At 38.4% G+C, this 19,630-nt stretch overlaps 1 protein-coding gene across 2 annotated transcripts in view; it reads left to right on the top strand.

The window, feature by feature from the left end:
- AP1G1 (adaptor related protein complex 1 subunit gamma 1) overlaps window positions 1-19,496 on the top strand; it is a gene marked incomplete at its 5' end in the record, with an annotated part of 81,348 nt that extends 61,852 nt beyond the window's left edge. For both annotated transcript variants that reach the window (XM_079908295.1, XM_079908294.1), the window contains 10 exons: window positions 3,536-3,658; window positions 3,830-3,919; window positions 4,534-4,661; window positions 5,714-5,818; window positions 6,735-6,876; window positions 7,069-7,195; window positions 10,936-11,043; window positions 11,164-11,324; window positions 13,974-14,072; window positions 14,939-19,496. In XM_079908295.1, the coding sequence (XP_079764421.1) occupies window positions 3,536-3,658; window positions 3,830-3,919; window positions 4,534-4,661; window positions 5,714-5,818; window positions 6,735-6,876; window positions 7,069-7,195; window positions 10,936-11,043; window positions 11,164-11,324; window positions 13,974-14,072; window positions 14,939-15,040 (1,185 nt within the window). In that variant the 3' untranslated portion in view covers window positions 15,041-19,496. The remainder of the gene's footprint in view (window positions 1-3,535; window positions 3,659-3,829; window positions 3,920-4,533; window positions 4,662-5,713; window positions 5,819-6,734; window positions 6,877-7,068; window positions 7,196-10,935; window positions 11,044-11,163; window positions 11,325-13,973; window positions 14,073-14,938) is intronic.
- Window positions 19,497-19,630: the final 134 nt, after the last annotated feature.

The raw sequence follows: 19,630 nt of genomic DNA, 5'->3' as shown, positions 1-19,630 counted from the left end.
AAATAAAAGGTCACTGTGCAAAAATGTATATTACAGAAGTGTTCATCCTAATCTTATTTATAATAGGGGAAAGCTGGAAACAACCAGGAGTCTCCAAATGGGCATGGGTTAAGTAAATTATGAAACATCTGTAGGAGGGAATGATACCATTGAAATTTTTAAAATTTCAATTAAATAGTTTACCTACAATGAATTAATTTCGTAAAAGTTTAAAAGTCAGTATACTTAATTGGGAAACTATATTCTAACAAAAGATATGATGGTTTTTATAAGGCTCAAAAGAAGGGAAAAATTAGAGCTCCTGGAGAAAAATGTTTATCGAAATCAAAACCTTTTTTAAAAAATTGCTCCAACTTTTCGGTTTTCCAATCAATTTATGTTCTCTTTTTATATGATCATATGATTTTTCTTCTTCAGCCTATTGATGTGCTAGGTTAAGTTAATTGATTTTTTAAAAAATTATTTATTTAATTGAAGTATAGTTGGCTTACATTAATTGAATTTTGAATGCTGAATCAGCCTTTCATATCAGGAATAAATCCCACATGGTTGTGACATAAAGGTTTTTTAATGCATTATTGTTGTATTTGATTTTCTAATTTTTTTAAGGATATTTGCATCTGTGTTCATGAGAGATATTGGTCTATAGTTTTTTGTTCCCAATGTTTTCTTTGATCCATGTGTTATTTAGTAGTGTGTTATTTAATTTCCAAATATTTGGGGACTTTTCAGCCATCTTTATATTACTTATTTCTAGTTTAATTTTGCATGATTTCTATTCTTTTATTTATTTTAAAATATTTATTTATTTATTTTTATCTTGGTCTGCCTTGGGTCTTCATTGTGGCATGCGGGATCTTTTTGTTGTGGCACAGGGGCTCGTCATTGCAGAGCTTGGGCTTCTCTCTAGTTGTGGCACAGAGGCTTCTCTCTAGTTGTGACATTTGGGTTTTTCTCTCTCTAGTTGTGGCACGTGGGCTCCAGAGCGTGTGGGCTCTGTAGTTTGTGGCACTCAGTCTCTCTAGTTGAGGTGTGCAGGCTCAGTAGTTGTGGTGCATGGGCTTAGTTACCACGCGGCATGTGGGATCTTAGTTCCCCGACTAGGGATCGAACCCGTGTCCCCTGCATTGGAAGGCGGATTCTTTACCACTGGACCACCAGGGAAGTCCCTCTGTTCTTTTAAATTTATTTTTAATGGCCCAGAATGTGATCTGTCTTAATGAATGTTCTGTGTGAGCTTAAGAATGTGTATTCTGCTGTTGTTGAATGGCGTGGTCTATAAATGTCAATTAGATCATGTTGATGATTTCTCTTATTTAAAACACTCTGCTTGTGCTTCCCTGGTGGAGCAGTGGTTAAGAATCTGCCTGCCAATTCAGGGGGACACTGGTTCGAGCCCTGGTTCAGGAAGATCCCACATGCGGAGCAACTAAGCCTGCGAGCCACAACTACTGAAGCCCACATACCACAACTACTGAAGCCCCCGCGCCTAGAGCCCGTGCTCTGCAACAAGAGAACCACCACAATGAGAAGCCCGTGAACCGCGGTGAAGAGTAGCTCCCCACTCACTGCAACTAGAGAGAGCCGGCTCGCAGCAACGAAGACCAAATGCAGCCAAAAATAACAAATAAATACAATAAATAAATTTATTAAAAAAAATAATAAAACACTCTGCTTTTTCCTATTAGGGAAGAATGTAAATATCTAAGTCACACCACTAATTACCTGCTTTTTAGCTTCTCACCTTTCCTTTTTGACCATTTCCCTAAACTTCTCCCTCTGTCTCTGTGTTTCTTTTTTTTTTGCGGTACGCGGGCCTCTCACCATTGTGGCCTCTCCCGTTGCGGAGCACAGGCTCCGGGCGCGCAGGCTCAGCAGCCATGGCTCATGGGCCCAGCTGCTCCGCGGCACATGGGATCCTCCCAGACGGGGGCACAAAGCCGTGTCCCTCTCATCGGCAGGTGGACTCTCAACCACTGCACCACCAGGGAAGCCCTGTCTTTGTGTTTCTTAACAGGAGTGGGTATCCCAGCCACCTGGGATTTTTTCTTTGTCTTTTTCCTCTCTAAAGTGCACATGGGTAGGCCTGGTCTCAGTCTTGTAAATCCGATCAACTCTTCTGTCCAGTAATGGGAGATTGACCAAGGTGGGCTGATACTAGGCACAGGTTCCACTGTTTATATGTCCTGTGCAGCCTGGTTATCATCGTGCTCTGATAAGGCCAAAATTTAGTTTCCTCATAGGTTAAATAGCTGTATTTTGTTTTTGTGGTTGTAAATCTCAAGATTCCACTAGTCAAGAGGACAATAAAGAGATCAAGGTTTTCTTTTTTTTTTTAATGTGGATAATTAAATACAAAATATTTCCTATTCCTGGGACTACTTATTGGTTCTATATTTATAAACTAGTTTTTAAAGGAGTGTGAATAAACTCAGGTTTTTTATTTGTTTGTTTGCTTATTTATGTATTTATTTGGCTGCATCGGGTCTTAGTTGCAGCACACAGGATCTTCTTGAGTCACTTGGGATCTTTCGTTGTGACGTGTGGGCTCTTCATTGTGGTGCAAGGGCTTCTCTCTAGTTGTGGTGTGCGGGTTTTCTCTCTCTAGTTGTGGCACGCAGGCTCCAGAGTGCGTGGGCTCTGTAGTTTGCAGCATGTGTGTTGAGGCGCACGGGCTTAGTTCTAAGCCCTGCAGCATGTGAGGTCTTAGTTCCCCGACCAGGGATCGAACCCACGTCCCCTGCATTGGAAGGCAGATTCTTTATCACTGGACCACCAAAGAAGTCCCCTAAACTCAGGTTTTTTAAAAGTTACTATTTATTTCAGTCTCATCTTATTTAACAAGCCTTTTTGAACTGTTCACGTACTCTCCATCCCCCAGAGTAGCGTGACTACTATAGCTAGCTCATGTGATTTTAACACCTGTGTTGGGGAGTTGTGGGAAGGGAGAGGTTGTTGTAATTAAGTTCCCAGTGAATGTATTTCTTAATTTGTAATCGTAGACCTTACCTGTTTTGAGTAGAGAAGGCTTCTTAAATTTTAAACTTTTTTTTCTTTTTTACTTTGGACGAAGAGAAGTTTTTATTTTTTATAAAATCTTAAAACTTTAGAATATTCATTTAAATAAGACTTTAAGGGGGGAGGGATAAATTGGGAGATGGGGATTGACATATACACACTACTATATATAAAATAGGTAACTAATAAGAACCTACTGTAGAGCATAGGGAACTGTACTCAATACTCTGAAATGGCCTGTATGGGAAAAGAATCTAAAAAAAGAGTGGATATATGTGTATGTATAACTGATTCACTTTGCCGTACACCTGAAAGTAACACAACATTGTAAATCAACTATACTCCAGTAAAAAAAAAAAGACTTTGAAGTTTGAACTGCTTATAAACATGAGAATTGGAAACAACTTTATCTTTGAGGGTGTTTTGTAGTAGTCTCCTTTGAACAGCAACAATACTAGCTAACATTTCTTATTATTACTGTGTGTTTCTAGGGGTAACTGTCCGCATTTCCTTTTAGGCAGGAAGCTATGTTCGTGATGATGCAGTTCCCAACTTGATCCAGTTAATAACCAATAGTGTGGAGATGCATGCCTATACTGTCCAGCGCTTGTACAAAGCAATTCTTGGTGATTATTCTCAGGTAAGTACTTTCACTTTTGGGGGGAAATTGCCCTTTATTTTCCTGATATGCTCTTACTACTGTCACTCTAGAGGTGCCTCAGTTTTGACCTTTATGATTAGATGACCTGTGATTTGTATTAATCCTTTAAAGGACTGAAATCTTTGACAAATGGTGACTTTCTTTTGACAGCAACCTTTGGTGCAAGTAGCTGCCTGGTGTATAGGTGAATATGGAGATCTTCTTGTGTCTGGCCAGTGTGAAGAGGAAGAGCCTATTCAGGTACCCTTTGTCACTCTTGGTTAAGGAGGGGGAAAAACAATTTTTTGGTTTTAAGAGAGTGGTGTTTAATCAGTTGAGATTGATTCCTTGAAAACCTTTTAAAGAAGCAATTCCAGAATTACATTGGAAAACCTGCTGATTTTTGAGTTGGAACTTACTGGGCCATTGTGAGATATTAAAACTGCGTTTAGGACCTACCCCCCATCCCATCAGACTGACTTACATTGTTTCTCTTACCCTCTGGCTGATAAGAAATGAGAGTGTATCCATGTTTCCATTTGCTCATTAAAGGACTGGATTTCAGAGAAGTTGTGGCAACAACACTTTAACTCTATGTATCTTTTTCCTTTCTTCCTCTCCTTCTGCCTTTGAAAGTCATAAAATGCCTCTTAGCCCCCAATGGGTATTTTCCATCCTTTTTACCTCCCTCCTACTTGCTTCTGGTTGGTGGGTTAGGTTGTACAGTTACTCTGGCAAAGCACAGTTTATGTTAGAAGCTTTGGTAATGATGATGGCAGGATTGTCTTTCTGGTGACATCCTGTGACTTAATATCAGATGTAGATATTTACAGTTAAAATTCATCTTATATTGTCTTTTTTTTTTTTCTGCACAGGTAACAGAGGATGAAGTGTTGGATATTTTAGAAAGTGTCCTAATCTCTAATATGTCCACCTCAGTGACACGAGGTTATGCCCTCACTGCCATTATGAAGCTTTCTACTCGATTCACCTGTACTGTAAAGTGAGTATGGAGAAAAAGTAGGGTGAACATGTTGTTTTGTAATTTTTAAAAACTTTATTATGGAAAATTTCAAGCAAAAGCAAAAGTAGAATAGTAAAATCAATTGCATATACCTTTATTCCTCAATAACAATCATCATTTCATGGTTAATCCTTATTTTATCTATACTTTGCTCCCTGTCATCCCCCATGCCTGTTTTCTCTTTCAAAGTAGCGAAGTTATTTTCCCATATAAGGGTTCTGGTTTATTTTTTTCTTTTTACTGTTTTGACGAAAAGTCAATTCTTGGATCAGTCTCCCAGCCAAGCATATTTAAACTTAGTTCTCTTAGACCTTCTGCTTTAATTTTTTTTTTTTTTTTTTTTTTTTTTTGCGGTACGCGGGCCTCTCACTGTTGTGGCCTCTCCCGTTGCGGAGCACAGGCTCTGGAGGCGCAGGCTCAGCGGCCATGGCTCACGGGCCCAGCTGCTCCACAGCATGTGGGATCTTCCCGGACCAGGGCACGAACCCGTGTCCCCTGCCTCGGCAGGCGGACTCTCAACCACTGCGCCACCAGGGAAGCCGTCTGCTTTAATTTTTAATGTTAAGCCTCGTGAAGAATGGTATTTTTTACTATTTAAATTGTGAAGTAGAAGAATTTGGTGTCAGGTAATGACCTTTTGTTGAAAGAAGTCTGATGCCATGACCCACTTGTTGATAAAAGCTTATTTTAAAGTTATTAAAGAAGAGAGTGAACACTATAAATTTATTCTTTTGTAGCAAATTAATAATCGGTACTTTTGTCTAGCAAATTTTAGGGTATGAGATATTTAACAGACAAAATCTAGTATTACAACTAGAATAAGTATGATGGTAATAAGTATGATGGTCTTGAGCTATATGTCAGATGAATGAACATAAAGGAAAAGTGTTTTGTTTTTGAAAAGTTATGTACATTAAGAAAAGAGCATTTCAAAATTTTAACCAGAACCCTCTGTTTCAAACATTATTCTCTCTGCTTGTTTATGAACTTTCTTTTGGGTATTTGAATTTGTTTGTCATTTTATCCCAAAGCCGAATTAAGAAAGTGGTTTCCATCTATGGAAGCAGCATTGATGTGGAGCTCCAGCAGAGGGCAGTAGAATATAATGCACTTTTTAAGAAATATGACCATATGAGGTAAGTAAAAGAAAGTAAACAATGCATGTGCCTCTTAGCATCTCAAACAAATTGTCACGATAAACCCGTAAAGGAGATTCATCCCTCGTGCTTTATTAGCCGGACTTCACAACTCTGTTTAGTTCTAACTGCTTGGCCCCTTGTGTTTTGTCCATCTTCTATTCTGCCTAGCCTCTAAAGAAATAAGTGAACTATGTTCCTTTAGTCCCCTTCTCACCTTTCTTTTGGTAGAGAAAGTTTGCTTCATTTTCCATTTTATTTGGTGAAGAAGTGGGAGTTGTTTTTTTCTCAAGAGAATCGCATTCAGATATCATTACTATTAACATTTTGGTGTGCAGTGTCTTCTGTTATGCAGTATCTTTTTTCCCTCTTCTGTTATGCAGTATCTTCTTTTTTTTTTTTTTTGCGGTACGTGGGCCTCTCACTGTTGTGGCCTCTCCCGTTGCGGAGCACAGGCTCTGGACGCGCAAGCTCAGCGGCCATGGCTCACGGGCCCAGCCGCTCTGCGGCATATGGGATCTTCCCGGACCGGGGCACGAACCTGTGTCCGCTGCATCGGCAGGCGGGCTCTCAACCACTGCGCCACCAGGGAAGCCCCAGTATCTTCTTAATTGGAAACTGCTAATAATGTACTTATTTGCTGTTCTTTCATTCCAATTTCTCTATCACTGAGAATTCCCAGTGTCTCGGGATTTAGAGGGACAGTTTGTCCATTCAGTGTTTCTTGCCTGCCCTTAATCCAGCCAGGAATTTAGGTCATGTATTCTTGTAATCCAGCTTCTATTTTAGTGTCTGTGTTGGGATGTGGGGAGGGGAGATGTCTCTACATGTTTGGCTCCAATATAGTTACAGTGATTGTTTTGGGTAGGGAAGCTAGGTTAACTGCCTAGAATTTAACCACTTCAGATTCTTTCAGGTCTGCTCTGCTTGAGAGAATGCCTGTCATGGAAAAAGTAACCACAAATGGCCCTACTGAGATTGTGCAGACAAATGGAGAGACAGAACCAGCTCCTCTAGAGACCAAGCCACCACCCTCTGGGCCACAGCCCACCAGCCAGGTAGCTTTTCCCTTGCTTATCTGGGGATCTTCATGATCTTATAGTTCCTTAGAACCTATCTCTTAGCTGATACCTTTCAGTGTTCCTGGATTGATTGATGGTTCTCTTCCTTATTTTTAAGTGTTGAAAGGGCTTTGCATCAGATACAGATTAGGCAGTGACTAATGAATAAGATTTTGTTTCCTTGTTTAGGCCAATGATTTATTGGATTTGTTGGGAGGAAATGACATAACACCTGTCATTCCAACTGCACCTACAAGCAAACCAGCTTCTGCTGGTGGAGAACTTCTTGATTTGCTGGGAGACATCAACCTTACAGGTGAGGCCAGACTAGAGTTATTTCATGCTTGGTTAGGGACAAGGGCCTTAGGGGAAAACTGTACTGAACATAGCCTTTCTATCTAGCACATGAAACAGTTGAAGATGGGAGAGGCTAAGTGAAAAGCAAGAGTCTTCACAACATCTGGGATATGTTGCCATACTAATACTCTAGAGATAATTAATAGGGATTCCTTAAAGTCTAATTTTTAATTTTTTGGAGAGTAAATTACTCATAGCATTTTAAGATAGAAAGGACTGTCTCAGGTTAGAAAAGAAATACATCCCAAGAAATACATTACTTTTTCCAGGTTTCTTTCTACTCATGGTTAGTTTCCAAGAACTGTGGCCGTTTGTAGAGAGTGGAGAGATGTCAACTGTTTTCCTCCTTCCCTCTCTCTCCCTGTCTCTCTCCTTGGTATTAAAGCAATGGAAGGAGAAAGTCATCCATGGTTATAATATTCAAATATAACTTTTCATTTGGGAATATCTTTTCTTTATTTATATGTAGTAGACATTTGTAATTAATGTGTTCAGAGATATTGTGAACACAAGAGTTCAAGAGAGTCCAAGAGGGCTTCCCTGGTGGCACAGTGGTTAAGAATCCGCCTGCCAATGCAGGGGACATGGGTTCAAGCCCTTGTCCGGGAAGATCCCACATGCTGCAGGGCAACTAAGCCCGTGCCACAACTACTGAGCCTGCGCTCTAGAGCCCGTGAGCCACAGCTACTGAACCTGTGTGCCACAACTACAAAAGCTCACATGCCTAGAGACCATGCTCCACAACAAGAGAAGCCACCGCAATGAGAAGCTTGCGCACCGCAACAAAGAGTAGCTCCCCCACTCACCGCAACTAGAGAAAGCCCGCGTGCAGCAATGAAGACTCAACACAGACAAAAATAAATTAAAAAAAAAAAAGAGTCCAAGAGTATCACTGTAGCATATAATTTCTATCTTAAGTGACTTCTTTAAAAGTATAATGGAGAGTTACAGCATACATGACCTTACGTAGAAAACAGCCATAGGATAAAGTTGTTGAATGCTCATCTAGACTGGCTATCACAAGCTAAATGATTTTTTTCCTAACGTAGCAGCCTCCCAGAGCTTATGGTTTGTATTTGTCTTAACAGAATTTAAAAATGTTACTTGTCATGTACTTAGAGCCATTTACAAATAGTCATTTTCAAATCTTGAGATGCCAAAGCTATCCTAGATATATGGAAAAACAAAAACAATCCCATGTTTAAAACATAGTGTATGGGGAATTCCCTGGCAGCCCAGTGGTTAGGACTATGTACTTTCACTGCTTAGGGCCTGGCTTCAGACCCTGGTCAGGGAACTAGGATCCTGCAAGCTGTGCGGCATGTCCAAAACAAACTGTAGTGTATAGATGATATGCTTTATTTATTAACATAATAGCATTTCCATGTTAGTACATAATCTTACCAATTATAATTTTAAATGGTTGTCTAATATTTCATTAAGAAGTTTGAACCATTATTTATTCAGTTCCTTACTATTGGGCATTTTGTTTGTTTCCAGAGTTTTCTTATCATAACTGATGCCTCAACATATCGTTATTACATAAATTTGTCCAAATTTATTTTGGGTTTACATTCTTAGGCTAAGTTAAGTTAGGCTTAATCTGTCTGAATCTGTTTAAAGTAAGAAGGATAAATACTTAACGTCATAGGGTATTGTGAGGAACAGTGACTTAGTACATGCATGACACATAGTAGGCACTTGGTAAATGTTATTTATCGTTTCCTCAATGTATATGGCCATGAGTTTCACTGTATAGTCATAAATATTATCGTCTTTTTTAAAAAGCCCTAACAGTTGAAAGATTGATGCTATCATTTTGTTAATTTTTATTTTTTCATTCAAGGGAATGTTTTATATTTATCCATATGTGCATTATACATGAATTTCCTTTTCGTACATTCCTTTTGTATCCTTTAACTCATTTATCATGGGGTCTTAATGTTTTGTTTTTGTTCTGACTTTCTTGTTTTTCTAGTCTTAAATGAAAAAGTAAAATGATAAAATGTTAAAAAGTCTAGATTTTCCTTTCCTTATTCATAATGAGTTTAAACACGTTTTCCCTTTTTTTTAATTTTTAAGTAAAAAAATTTTGAGTTCTAGATTCTTTAAGCCATCATTACAGTCATATCGTAATGCACAGTAATTTAAATCAGTAGAAAGTAGGAAATAAATTTAGTATGAGCTTTTAGAGGAACTGGAGCAGTGAGTTTCTGTTGTTTCTCAAAACTACGTATTGTACCATTGCAGGAGGAAAAAAGCTAAAATTTGGGGGACTTAGGGACTCATATGTTGCCTGTGTGTCTTGGGTAGCCTGTGATTTTCCATGGGAACATGTTTCTAAAATTGTTTTGAAAATGGAAATTGTGGGAAAATTACTAGATTAGATTTATAAAAACTAGGATAACTATGTGAATATTTGTTTATATTCTTCATTGGTAATCTGCTTGACTGCACATCCTGTGGTGTCCACATTTGTTTTAGCTCCTTGTGCTTTGCTTAGCCATATGTATTTCTACCTTCCTTGCTAATTTTTAGTATGTGATTTTTTTTCTAGTGTACTTGGGCATTATTTTTTTTAAGCTAATTCAGCCTTTATTTCATTTTGTGAATTTTTTAAATGGTGTAATTTAAGTTAATTTTATAAGTAGTTTGAAATCTATTTAAGCATAAAATGCATTCTCTTTCTTTTGCTGAATTTTCTTATGCCTCTTCTTAGAATCTTGATTTCTGTTAGTTCATGATCACGTTCTATCCCTGGCCCTCCTTAACTTGTTCTTATTTGGAAGGATCAAATAAGTATGATAATCTGATGATTTCTTTCCCCCACTCCACACCACCTCTCCCAGGGTGTGTGTGTGTGTTAAAATTAATAAATGCCTTGATCTACTTAGCTTGTAAAATAAAATGTTACTAAGAGAGTTGACATTCCCTGTGTACTGCCCCCTTATCTCCTTCCCTCTTGATCCCAGAGGTAACTATTATCTATTCTAAAATAGTGTTAGCTTTGGTGTTTACCATTCATGTGTATTTCTAGAATGATACAGTGTGTAGTATTGTTTTGCCATTTTTTGCCTTTTTAGAACTGGTATCCAACTGCATGTGTACTTTTATACCTTGCTTTTTTTTGCTAAACATTGTATTTGTGAATAATCCATGTTAAGTGCATTTCTAGTGCATTCACATTTTTACTGCTGTATATGTATAGTATTTTATTTTGTCAGTGTACCACAATTTACTTACCCATTATTTTGATGATGGACATTTTGTTTCCAGAATTTCATTGTTAGAAATTATCTTGCTATGCACACTTTTTGTAACGTGTCTCCCTGTGTAAATATGCAAGAATTAATCAAAGCAGTCCTTCTTTTGTGAAATGCTTGTTCACTTCTCTTACCACTTTTAAATTAGGTTAACTTTTTTCCTTATTGATTTGTAAAAGATATTTATAGTTCTGGGTAATCATCCATTTGTTATTTTGTAGCATACATTTTCTTCTGCCTTTGGTCTATTTTTTTATGGTTTTTTTTAATGAACAGAAGTTATTCATTTTAAAGTATTTGAATTTTTAGTTATTTTTGCATCTTGTTTAAGGCATCCTTCCCTTAATTTGAGATCATGATAATTTTCTTCCATATTTTCTTGGTGAGATTTGTCATTCTGGCTAAGATTGACCTAACTTTGGGATGTTTCATTTAGGTGCTCCAGCTGCTGCTCCCGCCCCTGCCTCAGTCCCACAGATATCCCAGCCCCCCTTCTTGCTGGATGGGCTTTCATCACAGCCTCTCTTCAATGACATTGCTACAGGTACGATCACTGGTGTTATCATCATTAGCGCAATGAGAGATAGTTGTTGAAGAAAGGAAGTAATAATTTTGCAAGCATTAGGCTGACTACAATTAGACTGATCTCCCTGTGCTTTCCCAGGCATCCCCTCCATCACAGCATACAGTAAGAATGGCTTGAAGATAGAATTCACCTTTGAACGGTCAAACACCAACCCCAGTGTCACAGTGATAACGATACAGGCCTCCAACAGCACAGAGCTGGACATGACGGACTTTGTTTTCCAGGCTGCAGTACCAAAGGTACTATAATTGTCTTCTTGGCCTTTTTCCTTGAATTAAAAATTGGCTGATTATTTTTTATGTATTTGGTAAGGGATATATTTTAATGTTCAGAGATTAAACTAAATTTGCAGATTTAACTCAAACTAACAGTAATTAACTATTATGGTTCATTAAAGCATGTCATTTTTTTTTTTTTAACCAAGCATGTCATTTTTAATGAACACTTTCTGCTTAGTCGAAATATTCTTACAGTTAGTATTGTCTACAATGGATAAAGGAAGGGCAGCCTAATAGCGACAGAGCAGAATTCTACAAGGTGATTCATTAATGCTCAGGGCACTGAGGATAGGTTGGGGTTCAGTAGTACAGTGGTAAAGACCTAAAAAGCACAAATTGTAATGTGGAATTAAAGTTCAATCAAGATGAGAGACTTCATGTATTTAATATTCTCTTCTAGTCACTGGATCAGAATTAAAAGTTTTTGCCTCTTGATAATGTGAGAGAAACATTCCTCCTTCATTAACATCTAGTTTACTATTGATGCAATGACTGCTTGTTTTTGTAAATTGAAGTTTTGTTTATACCAAATCTTAGTTTAAGGAGTGTTTATGTTCATCATTGAATAATGAAAAGTTTTGAAAAAGGAAAATGTAGAATGAGGAGTGGGCAAAATTTTTCTGTAAAAGACGAGATAGTGAGTATTTTAGGCTATATGCTGTCATAGTGCCAAAACTGTCATGGGCAATATATAAAGGTGGTGGCTCTGTTCCAATAAAACACTTGCAGAAAGAGGTGTCTGTTCATTCTTGGCCCGTGGACCATATTTTACCAACCCCTGGGATAGATTAGGCTAATCTGATCTTTTCAGTGACATGTGAAGTATGACATTCAGACAACACAATTTTGGAAATTGAAGACCTTTTACTTGTGGTTACTGCTGACTTTGCAACCTTCTTTACTTGGATTTTTAGGAGTCAGAATAATGTAGATGTTTTACAAGCAGTAGAGTTAGTGGTTTCAATACTAGTTGTATGACATTAAGCAGGTTACTTAATCTCTATGCCTCCGTTTCTTCATTTGCAAAGGGGGTGTGTCATCGTGATATCTAATTCATAGGGTTCCTTTGAGGAATAAATGAGTTTTATGTGCCAGGTACTGTTTTAAGCACTTTTCGTATGTTCGGTGCTCAGTAAATGTTAGTTGCTACAACTTAGAGTTTTATACTTATTATTTTACGCTGCGGTTCTAGCAACATACTGTCTCTGCTTTAAAGTATGGCCTTCTTCTTGGTGTTGTACTATACAATGCCTATTTGCATATCATGATGTATCTTGAACTTCAAAACGTTGTATTTCGTAGATTCTACTAATACTATTTTTACTTTTTGTTATTTCTGAAATTGAGGTACATTTTAAAATTGATACCCTTGTCATAGTTTCATTGGCAGCCTATTTTCTTTCTCAGTGGTATATAAAATAATGGTGTGAATTACAGTTGATGCCATCTAACATTTAATGAAATAAATGTAAATAAATGAATTTTAGCTTACATAATTTATCTTGACAGTAGACTTATGAATAAGTCCCAAAGTAATAAACCTGTGCATTGAGATTAAATTTCTGCTTTTATAATTTTTGGCCTTAGAGAAGACCTAGACCCACGAACCTCCTTCCCTCCTTTCTTCCTTCCCTCCCTCTCCTTCTCTCCCCTTTGCCCTTCTCTCTTTTCTTTCCCTCCATCCCTTTCTTTCTCTCTCCCCCTCTTCTCTTCTTTCTCTTTCTCTCTCTCTAATTCTCCTCTCTCTCTAATATTTTAGGAGACTAAACTTTCAGGAAAATTTTTGTAACCCTAGTCTGTAAAATAGCTGCATACATACTGTATAGTGCTAACTATGACTTACCTGTCTTGCTCACAGCTCCTTTATCTCTCTTCCCTGTAAACAAACAAACAAAATCCACCAGCACTCAATAAATTATGGTGTTTGGCTTTTCCAGGTCTTTTGCTGTATGGGTTAGTTCTGCACATAATTTTTCTGTTAGGGCTTTGTGTCCCCAATGTAGAGATCCTGATGTGTTCCACATACATATTAACAAACTGGCTTTTTTCAGCTTTTCCTTTACCTCTGTCCTGTAGGAGTAACCCTTGACACATTCCAGATTATATAGGCTTTAGAAAACAAAGGTTCAAGTCTCTGATCCCAACTGTCCAAATACACAAAAGTTTGAAGGCATGTAGTTGGTGACTAGTGTGCTGGTTTACTATTTTTAGAAAGCTTTTCATTTCTTTCTAGTTTTTTTTAACCGCAGGGACCCATTTTTTTTGTTGCTGTTGTTTGTTTTGTTTTGTTTTTTTAGTTACATAGTTGATCAGTTACTATTAACTGAGGTTGCCAGAACGAGAATTGGTTACTTTTTGAAAAGAGGTAGGCTAAAGTTGCTTCTACCAGGAAGGAAAGAGTAGCTCATTGCTAGAAACAATGGCGTTTTATAAATGCCATGAAGTGATAGCCCACATGCTGTGAATTGCTGATATCTGAAAAACAAATAGAATTTAGTAGTAGGTAAATCTGGTAATTGAACCATCATCTGCGTGTCTGACTGTATTTGTTGACATCTCTGACATAGTGTTAAGTGTATTTTTCTGAAGAGTGCCCTTTGTTCCCCCCAGACATTCCAGCTGCAGCTTCTGTCTCCTAGCAGCAGCATCGTCCCAGCATTTAATACGGGGACCATCACACAAGTCATTAAAGTTCTGAACCCACAGAAGGTGAGTAGCACAGTTGAAGACATTATCTGAGCAAGGTGTAAGCATATTCCCTGAAATAAAATTTGCTTTGTTTCTCAAAGGTTTTTCTGACTCACAGCAGAAAAGAAATCTTTTTAAATGTCTGGTCTAACCTCCTTGTTCTTTTGTAGATAATAAGTGAAGCCCAGGCACACAAAATGGTTTAGTGGCATCTCATTAAAATGCACACTTAGAGGACTTCCCCACGGTCCAGTGGTTAAGACTTCACCTTCCAATGCAGGGAGTGGGGATGTGATCCCTGGTCGGGGAGCTAAGATCACACATGCCTCATGGCCAAAAAACCAAAACGTAAAACAGAAGCAATATTATAACAAATTCAATAAAGACTTTAAAAATGGTCCACATCAAAAAAAAAAATCTTTAAAATGCACATTTAAAGATTTCTCTATTTAGAGGCTTAAAAGTCTAGGTTTTTGCATGGGGAGGGGGACAAAGCAACCAGTATATCTGAATGTAGAGCATAAGATGAGTACGTTTACCTCATTTTTCTAGAAAATTGGATACAAGGGTTGAATCTTGAGAAAAGCACTTAGCAAATGTTTCTGTGAAAATACTCCTGAGTGGTTCTGTCCTGTTAATGTGGTTCTAGGATTGAAGCCAACAGTGAGTTCTGGAGATGCATTTTCTCTACTTGACTGCATGATGTTGGCTAATAGCTAGAGTATTAGGTGGTTTTTGTTGTTGTTTTTTGCCTGTGTTTCATTTTTAAGAGAGTTCTGCTTTAAAATAATATGTGTTTTCTAAGATTAAAAGTCTATTTGTAGACTGTACAGATTCTAAAGATTTTATTTCAGTGTGTAATTTTTTATTCTCTTTTCTTCTGACAGCAACAGCTGCGAATGCGGATCAAGCTCACATATAATCACAAGGGCTCAGCAATGCAAGATCTAGCAGAGGTGAACAACTTTCCCCCTCAGTCCTGGCAATGAGGGTCCAGCACCATTCTCATTCTTATCCCACTCAATCAAAGGAACTCTGGGAAGGAGATTATGATCGCTGCAAGTCCCCCGCAACTGTACCATGGGCATGAGGAGCTGAAGAGAACTGTTGAGGAGGATTTTCCTAAAGTTATTGCTGACCTTGAAGCATTGTTAAAGACTAATCTCCTCTCCTCCACTGTTGAGGCCGGCTGCTTCTGGAGGCTACTTTGCACTCTTCCTCCTCCTCTCCTTTTTCTGCACTTCTCCACCCCTCCTACATTTACAGCCAGAATCAACATTCCCTGGGCCCCTGAGGAAATAAGCAGCTGGTCTGGAGGAGAGGACTGGAATTCATGGCAAGAAGACACTCACTCTGTCTCTGCAGCAAAGAGTTGCCCCTTCTTTTTACTGTGTTTCTCTGTGGACTGGGCGAGGTGGGGTATTTACTCCTCACTAGCTGGGTTACCATCTTCAGGCGCTTTTTACATCTGGCATTGAGAATGGAAATGTAACGGTGGACATGAGGGAGCCCTGCCTTTTTCTACTGGTTCCCCCAATGTTTGAAAGAGGCATTAGGCTCCTGGTAGCCTTTTCTGTGCATTGCTGTATACACACAGACACACACATGTATGTATGTTTGTTACCAAGAACTGGTCAGACCTTGAAAGGTTATTTGTAAACACTGGACAGATGCAGTTAAAAAGAGCTTTTGTTTAGATTTGGCATGAAGGATATGGTGCTCTATTTGTAATAGAAACTTCAAAGGCTCTTCCAGCCCCCCTTTCTCTGCATTCTTTAGCTGTAGTCATGAGTACTCTCCATGATTTTCAAAATTGATTCCCCTTAAAGTGCAAAGTGGACAATTTACAAAAGGTATATTAATAGTTATTAATGCCCCTATTCCCACTACAAATTTTAAAGTTTCTCCCAAACCCATGACTTGCCTGAACTATGGTAAATGGGTGGAAAGAGGAGTTTGCCACTTTTAAAGTACAGACTCCTTAACAAAAGCACCTTTGCCCACAGGAAGAGTGAGTATCTGATTCACTCTAGAGCATATTGGAGTCATCTTCTCCATTACTCCAAATCTCCCTTTTTATTTCCTGAGCCTGGCTTGGACCTTGGCATTCCGTTTGAATTCCTTCTTCTAACTGGAACATTTGTGTTGTATCTGTAACACTGGCACTGAAATAAAGACCACGCAGTTAAAGAAATCTTTCCTATATCGTACTTTATGGTGTTGGAATGAAGCCTTGTAGCTTCCTTGCTCCCTATGTCAGAGGAAGTCTTATAGACACCATAGGGTAGGAATATCCTTTCCTGAGTGCGAGAAGTTGGTCTTTCAAGAGAGGCCAATCTTATGAGTATCTGCATCAAAGACTTGAGATCTGGAGCTTTTTAAACTAGTGAGAGTACCGAGTGCTTTTAGAAAGGACCCTCATGTTATCAAACCTTAACACTGAGTTGCTGGCATGAGGTAAGGTGACTCTCCTGTGGCACGTGTTGAATGTACTGTGTATGTTCAGGTGCACAGGTGCCATGTCTGATGTACTAAAGAAAAGGAAAAGTCAGGCCCACCTTGCTCTTAAAACATTTGCAATCATTACTGTATTGAGTACAGTATAAGGACCACTTTGGCTTTGGTCTTAAAACTGGATACAGATATCCATTTTTCCCCCTCCATTTCACCAAGCCTTTACTTAAAATCTTCAGTGTCTTGTCAAATCTAGCTCTGTATCAGATGCTAGATTATTCCTAACATTTGACAAACTGGAGTTGAACTAAAGGCTCCAAAGGGGGAACTTTCTGGTCTTATTTTAGTATTTAAGAGCAAGATTTGCTAAAACTTATTCTACTGGGTAAATGGTTGACTGAGTCAAGAACAGGATATTACCTTGTGCGTAGTTTTCAGTAAAGTAATTGTGGTCTAGTGTGTGTTTCAAACAACTGCTCTGCCTGTGTGATGAAAAATAGTCTTTAAAGGTTTCTTTGCAGACTGATTTCATTGGATGGATACGTAATGCTGTGAAACGTGATAGGATTAACATAATATTGGTGGATTTCTTGAATAGAATTTGTCTAACATTCCTCTTGTGGTTGAGGCTTTATTTTCTCTCTCACGTTTATAGTTAACCAGCTCAAGTTTCTTTAGTTGAACTGATTTGAATCTCAGAAATTTGCTGAAGATCATGCTATGAGACAGTGCTAGCTAATGGGGCTGGAAAGGGTCTACTCTCAGAACAAAATGTCTCCTTGCGTGAATGTAGTTTTGAGGTAGAGTTATGTGATCATCCATAGCTTTGTCTAGACAGAGTAAAAATCATGGCCTTAACACAAAGGGTGCTGTGTAGAATATGAAATGATTCCAGAGAGTGAACCTGAGCACCGTATTGAAGGACTAGCGGCCAGGTAACTAACTGCCTAGGATACTGATGGTTGTGAAGACGGTTTCAAATGATTGGATCTTTGAAAGCTTCAGTGTGCCTTAGTTTCTAGGATCAGAATTCGTTCTCCTCTCATTTGGCCGTGCTGCTAAAGGAGAAATCTCTTAATTTCTATGAATACTTGCACATTTCAGTTATTTCTTTCCCTAGTATAACCATTCACGGGGGAGCAAAATTGTTTAGATTTACAACTTCAGAGCCATTGTGAGGAAAGGGTGATTTCCATGGCTGTTTTCATAACTCCAGGGTGATAAGCAGTGAGCCTAAACACACTTGGACAATTTCACATGCACTTTTACCTCATTTTTTCCCCTCTTCCAGAGTAGTTTTTATTCTGTACTCCCTCCCCACCCCCACAGTAATCCTAAAGGAGAATTCGTCTAAGTAATCTCAGAAAACTGTAGGAAGGGTGCTCTACCCGAGAAGCTTCTCCCACTATGCTCCGGTGCTGTTACCTCGAGGTAATTTGGACAGCCATGGAATGTTTCATGCTCTGTATAGTGATTATCTGTTCATTTTAAGGTCTTTCTAATTTAAAGAAACATTCCTCACTGTAACATTTGGGAGGGGATTCTTCCCTCTTGTAGATTAAAGATGTGCTTCATACCCCTTGTTTGTCCCATTTATATAAGAAAACTGTCTAGCACTAACGGTTTGAGTATTTCCGTCTACTATATAACATGCTTTCCATTTTTATGTTGTTCTGAGAGGTTGGAAATTAGGGGATACTGTTTTCAAGGTTCAACTTCATTATCTTCTGCATCGGAAAATATTTGGGCTATGAGAACTAGGGGAAGGAAAGTTTGAATGCGTATGTTTTTTTCTAGTGAATGTGTACTACCCACATTGTCCTAAACAGAGAGTGAGCTAGAGAGCAAAAAGTGGATACTCACGAGCTTTGTGGTTGGTGGAGAGGTGGTACACGTCTGTGCACTCAGGAGTTTGGGAATGGGGAGGATCACTGAAAAGAGACGTGCTCAGAAAGTCCTGAAGTTTAAAACACTTTGACCAGCTCTGGCTCAGGAGGGTGGGCCTGCTTGTAGAACTGGAAGTGAATAACTCTTTTTCAAGCAATAGCGGTGAGTGGGTCCCATCTACAGGGTTCCAGGACCTGGAACATTCAAACAGAAGAAAAGGCTGAAGCAGCATGCACAGTTGCTTCTTGAACTTCCACGAGGCTGATTCTGACTTCAACATGGAACATTGGAGTTTTGTTTTTGTTTTTGTTTTTGGAACCTGCTGTTGCGCTTTGTGTGTTTTGTTTTTGTTTTCTCTTTGGGGGCTTCATGGGAAAGAGCTTCTGAACTCTTTCCTTTGTGAACTCCCACTATGTCCCTGTATAGTCCCTTTTCTTTCATAATGTTGTAAGTTACAATTTTCATTAAGCCCCATCACATCTTCTTTACTGTAAAAATATTAAAAGGCTGTTTCCAGGCGGGACGGCTAATGAAGTTCTAATTATTGCAGACATATTTTTGAGATGTAAAAAAAATTTTAAATTAAATGATAAGTCTTAGAGGTGAGAGGAATAAAATGGATGTAAACATTTACATGGGATGCATTAGAATTCTGCTGTGTGTATTGTCTTTTGGTTGAAACAAATTATGAACAGTGACTAATAAAAAGTCAATACTCAATGATTTAAATTTTGCTTCCTCACTTCTTACAAGTGGATTAGAGAAGCCTTTGATGAGTTCTTATTCCAGAGCTTTGAGCTAAACTTACTGACCTGTTAATGTTCCTTTTACACAGAAATCTCACCAAAAGAGGAACTTGAACAAATTTTTAAAAACTTGAAGTTACAGACAGTGAAAAGTGCAATTGGAAATTTTAACTAGTGATTGTTTCCATGCTGGTATTCTCCACATGGGTGAATTCTCAAACAAGGCAAATAAATCATGTCAAGATGAATTGTGTGTTAGAGGTGGTCATGAACTTTTAGTTTAAAGCGTCTATTTGTGACTTGTTCAAGTTTATCTGTGTCTAAGAAGAGGAAGGCTTGACCAGCCAAATGAATTCTGTTTCATGATCTATTTTATATGAACTCTTCCATAGAAGTGAGAGTGGTTGAAAGTTGGGAGCTTATGTGTTCCAGTACTCAGATGATCCCTGATAGTCCCTTATTGAAAAGAGGGAGAGTGTGATAGTTAGCCCC

Source organism: Stenella coeruleoalba (genome assembly GCF_951394435.1).
Source record: "Stenella coeruleoalba genome assembly, chromosome: 20".
NCBI lineage: Eukaryota > Metazoa > Chordata > Mammalia > Artiodactyla > Delphinidae > Stenella > Stenella coeruleoalba.
The sequence above is the reverse complement of the archived record's forward strand: the minus strand, read 5'-3'. Positions and strand labels throughout refer to the sequence as shown.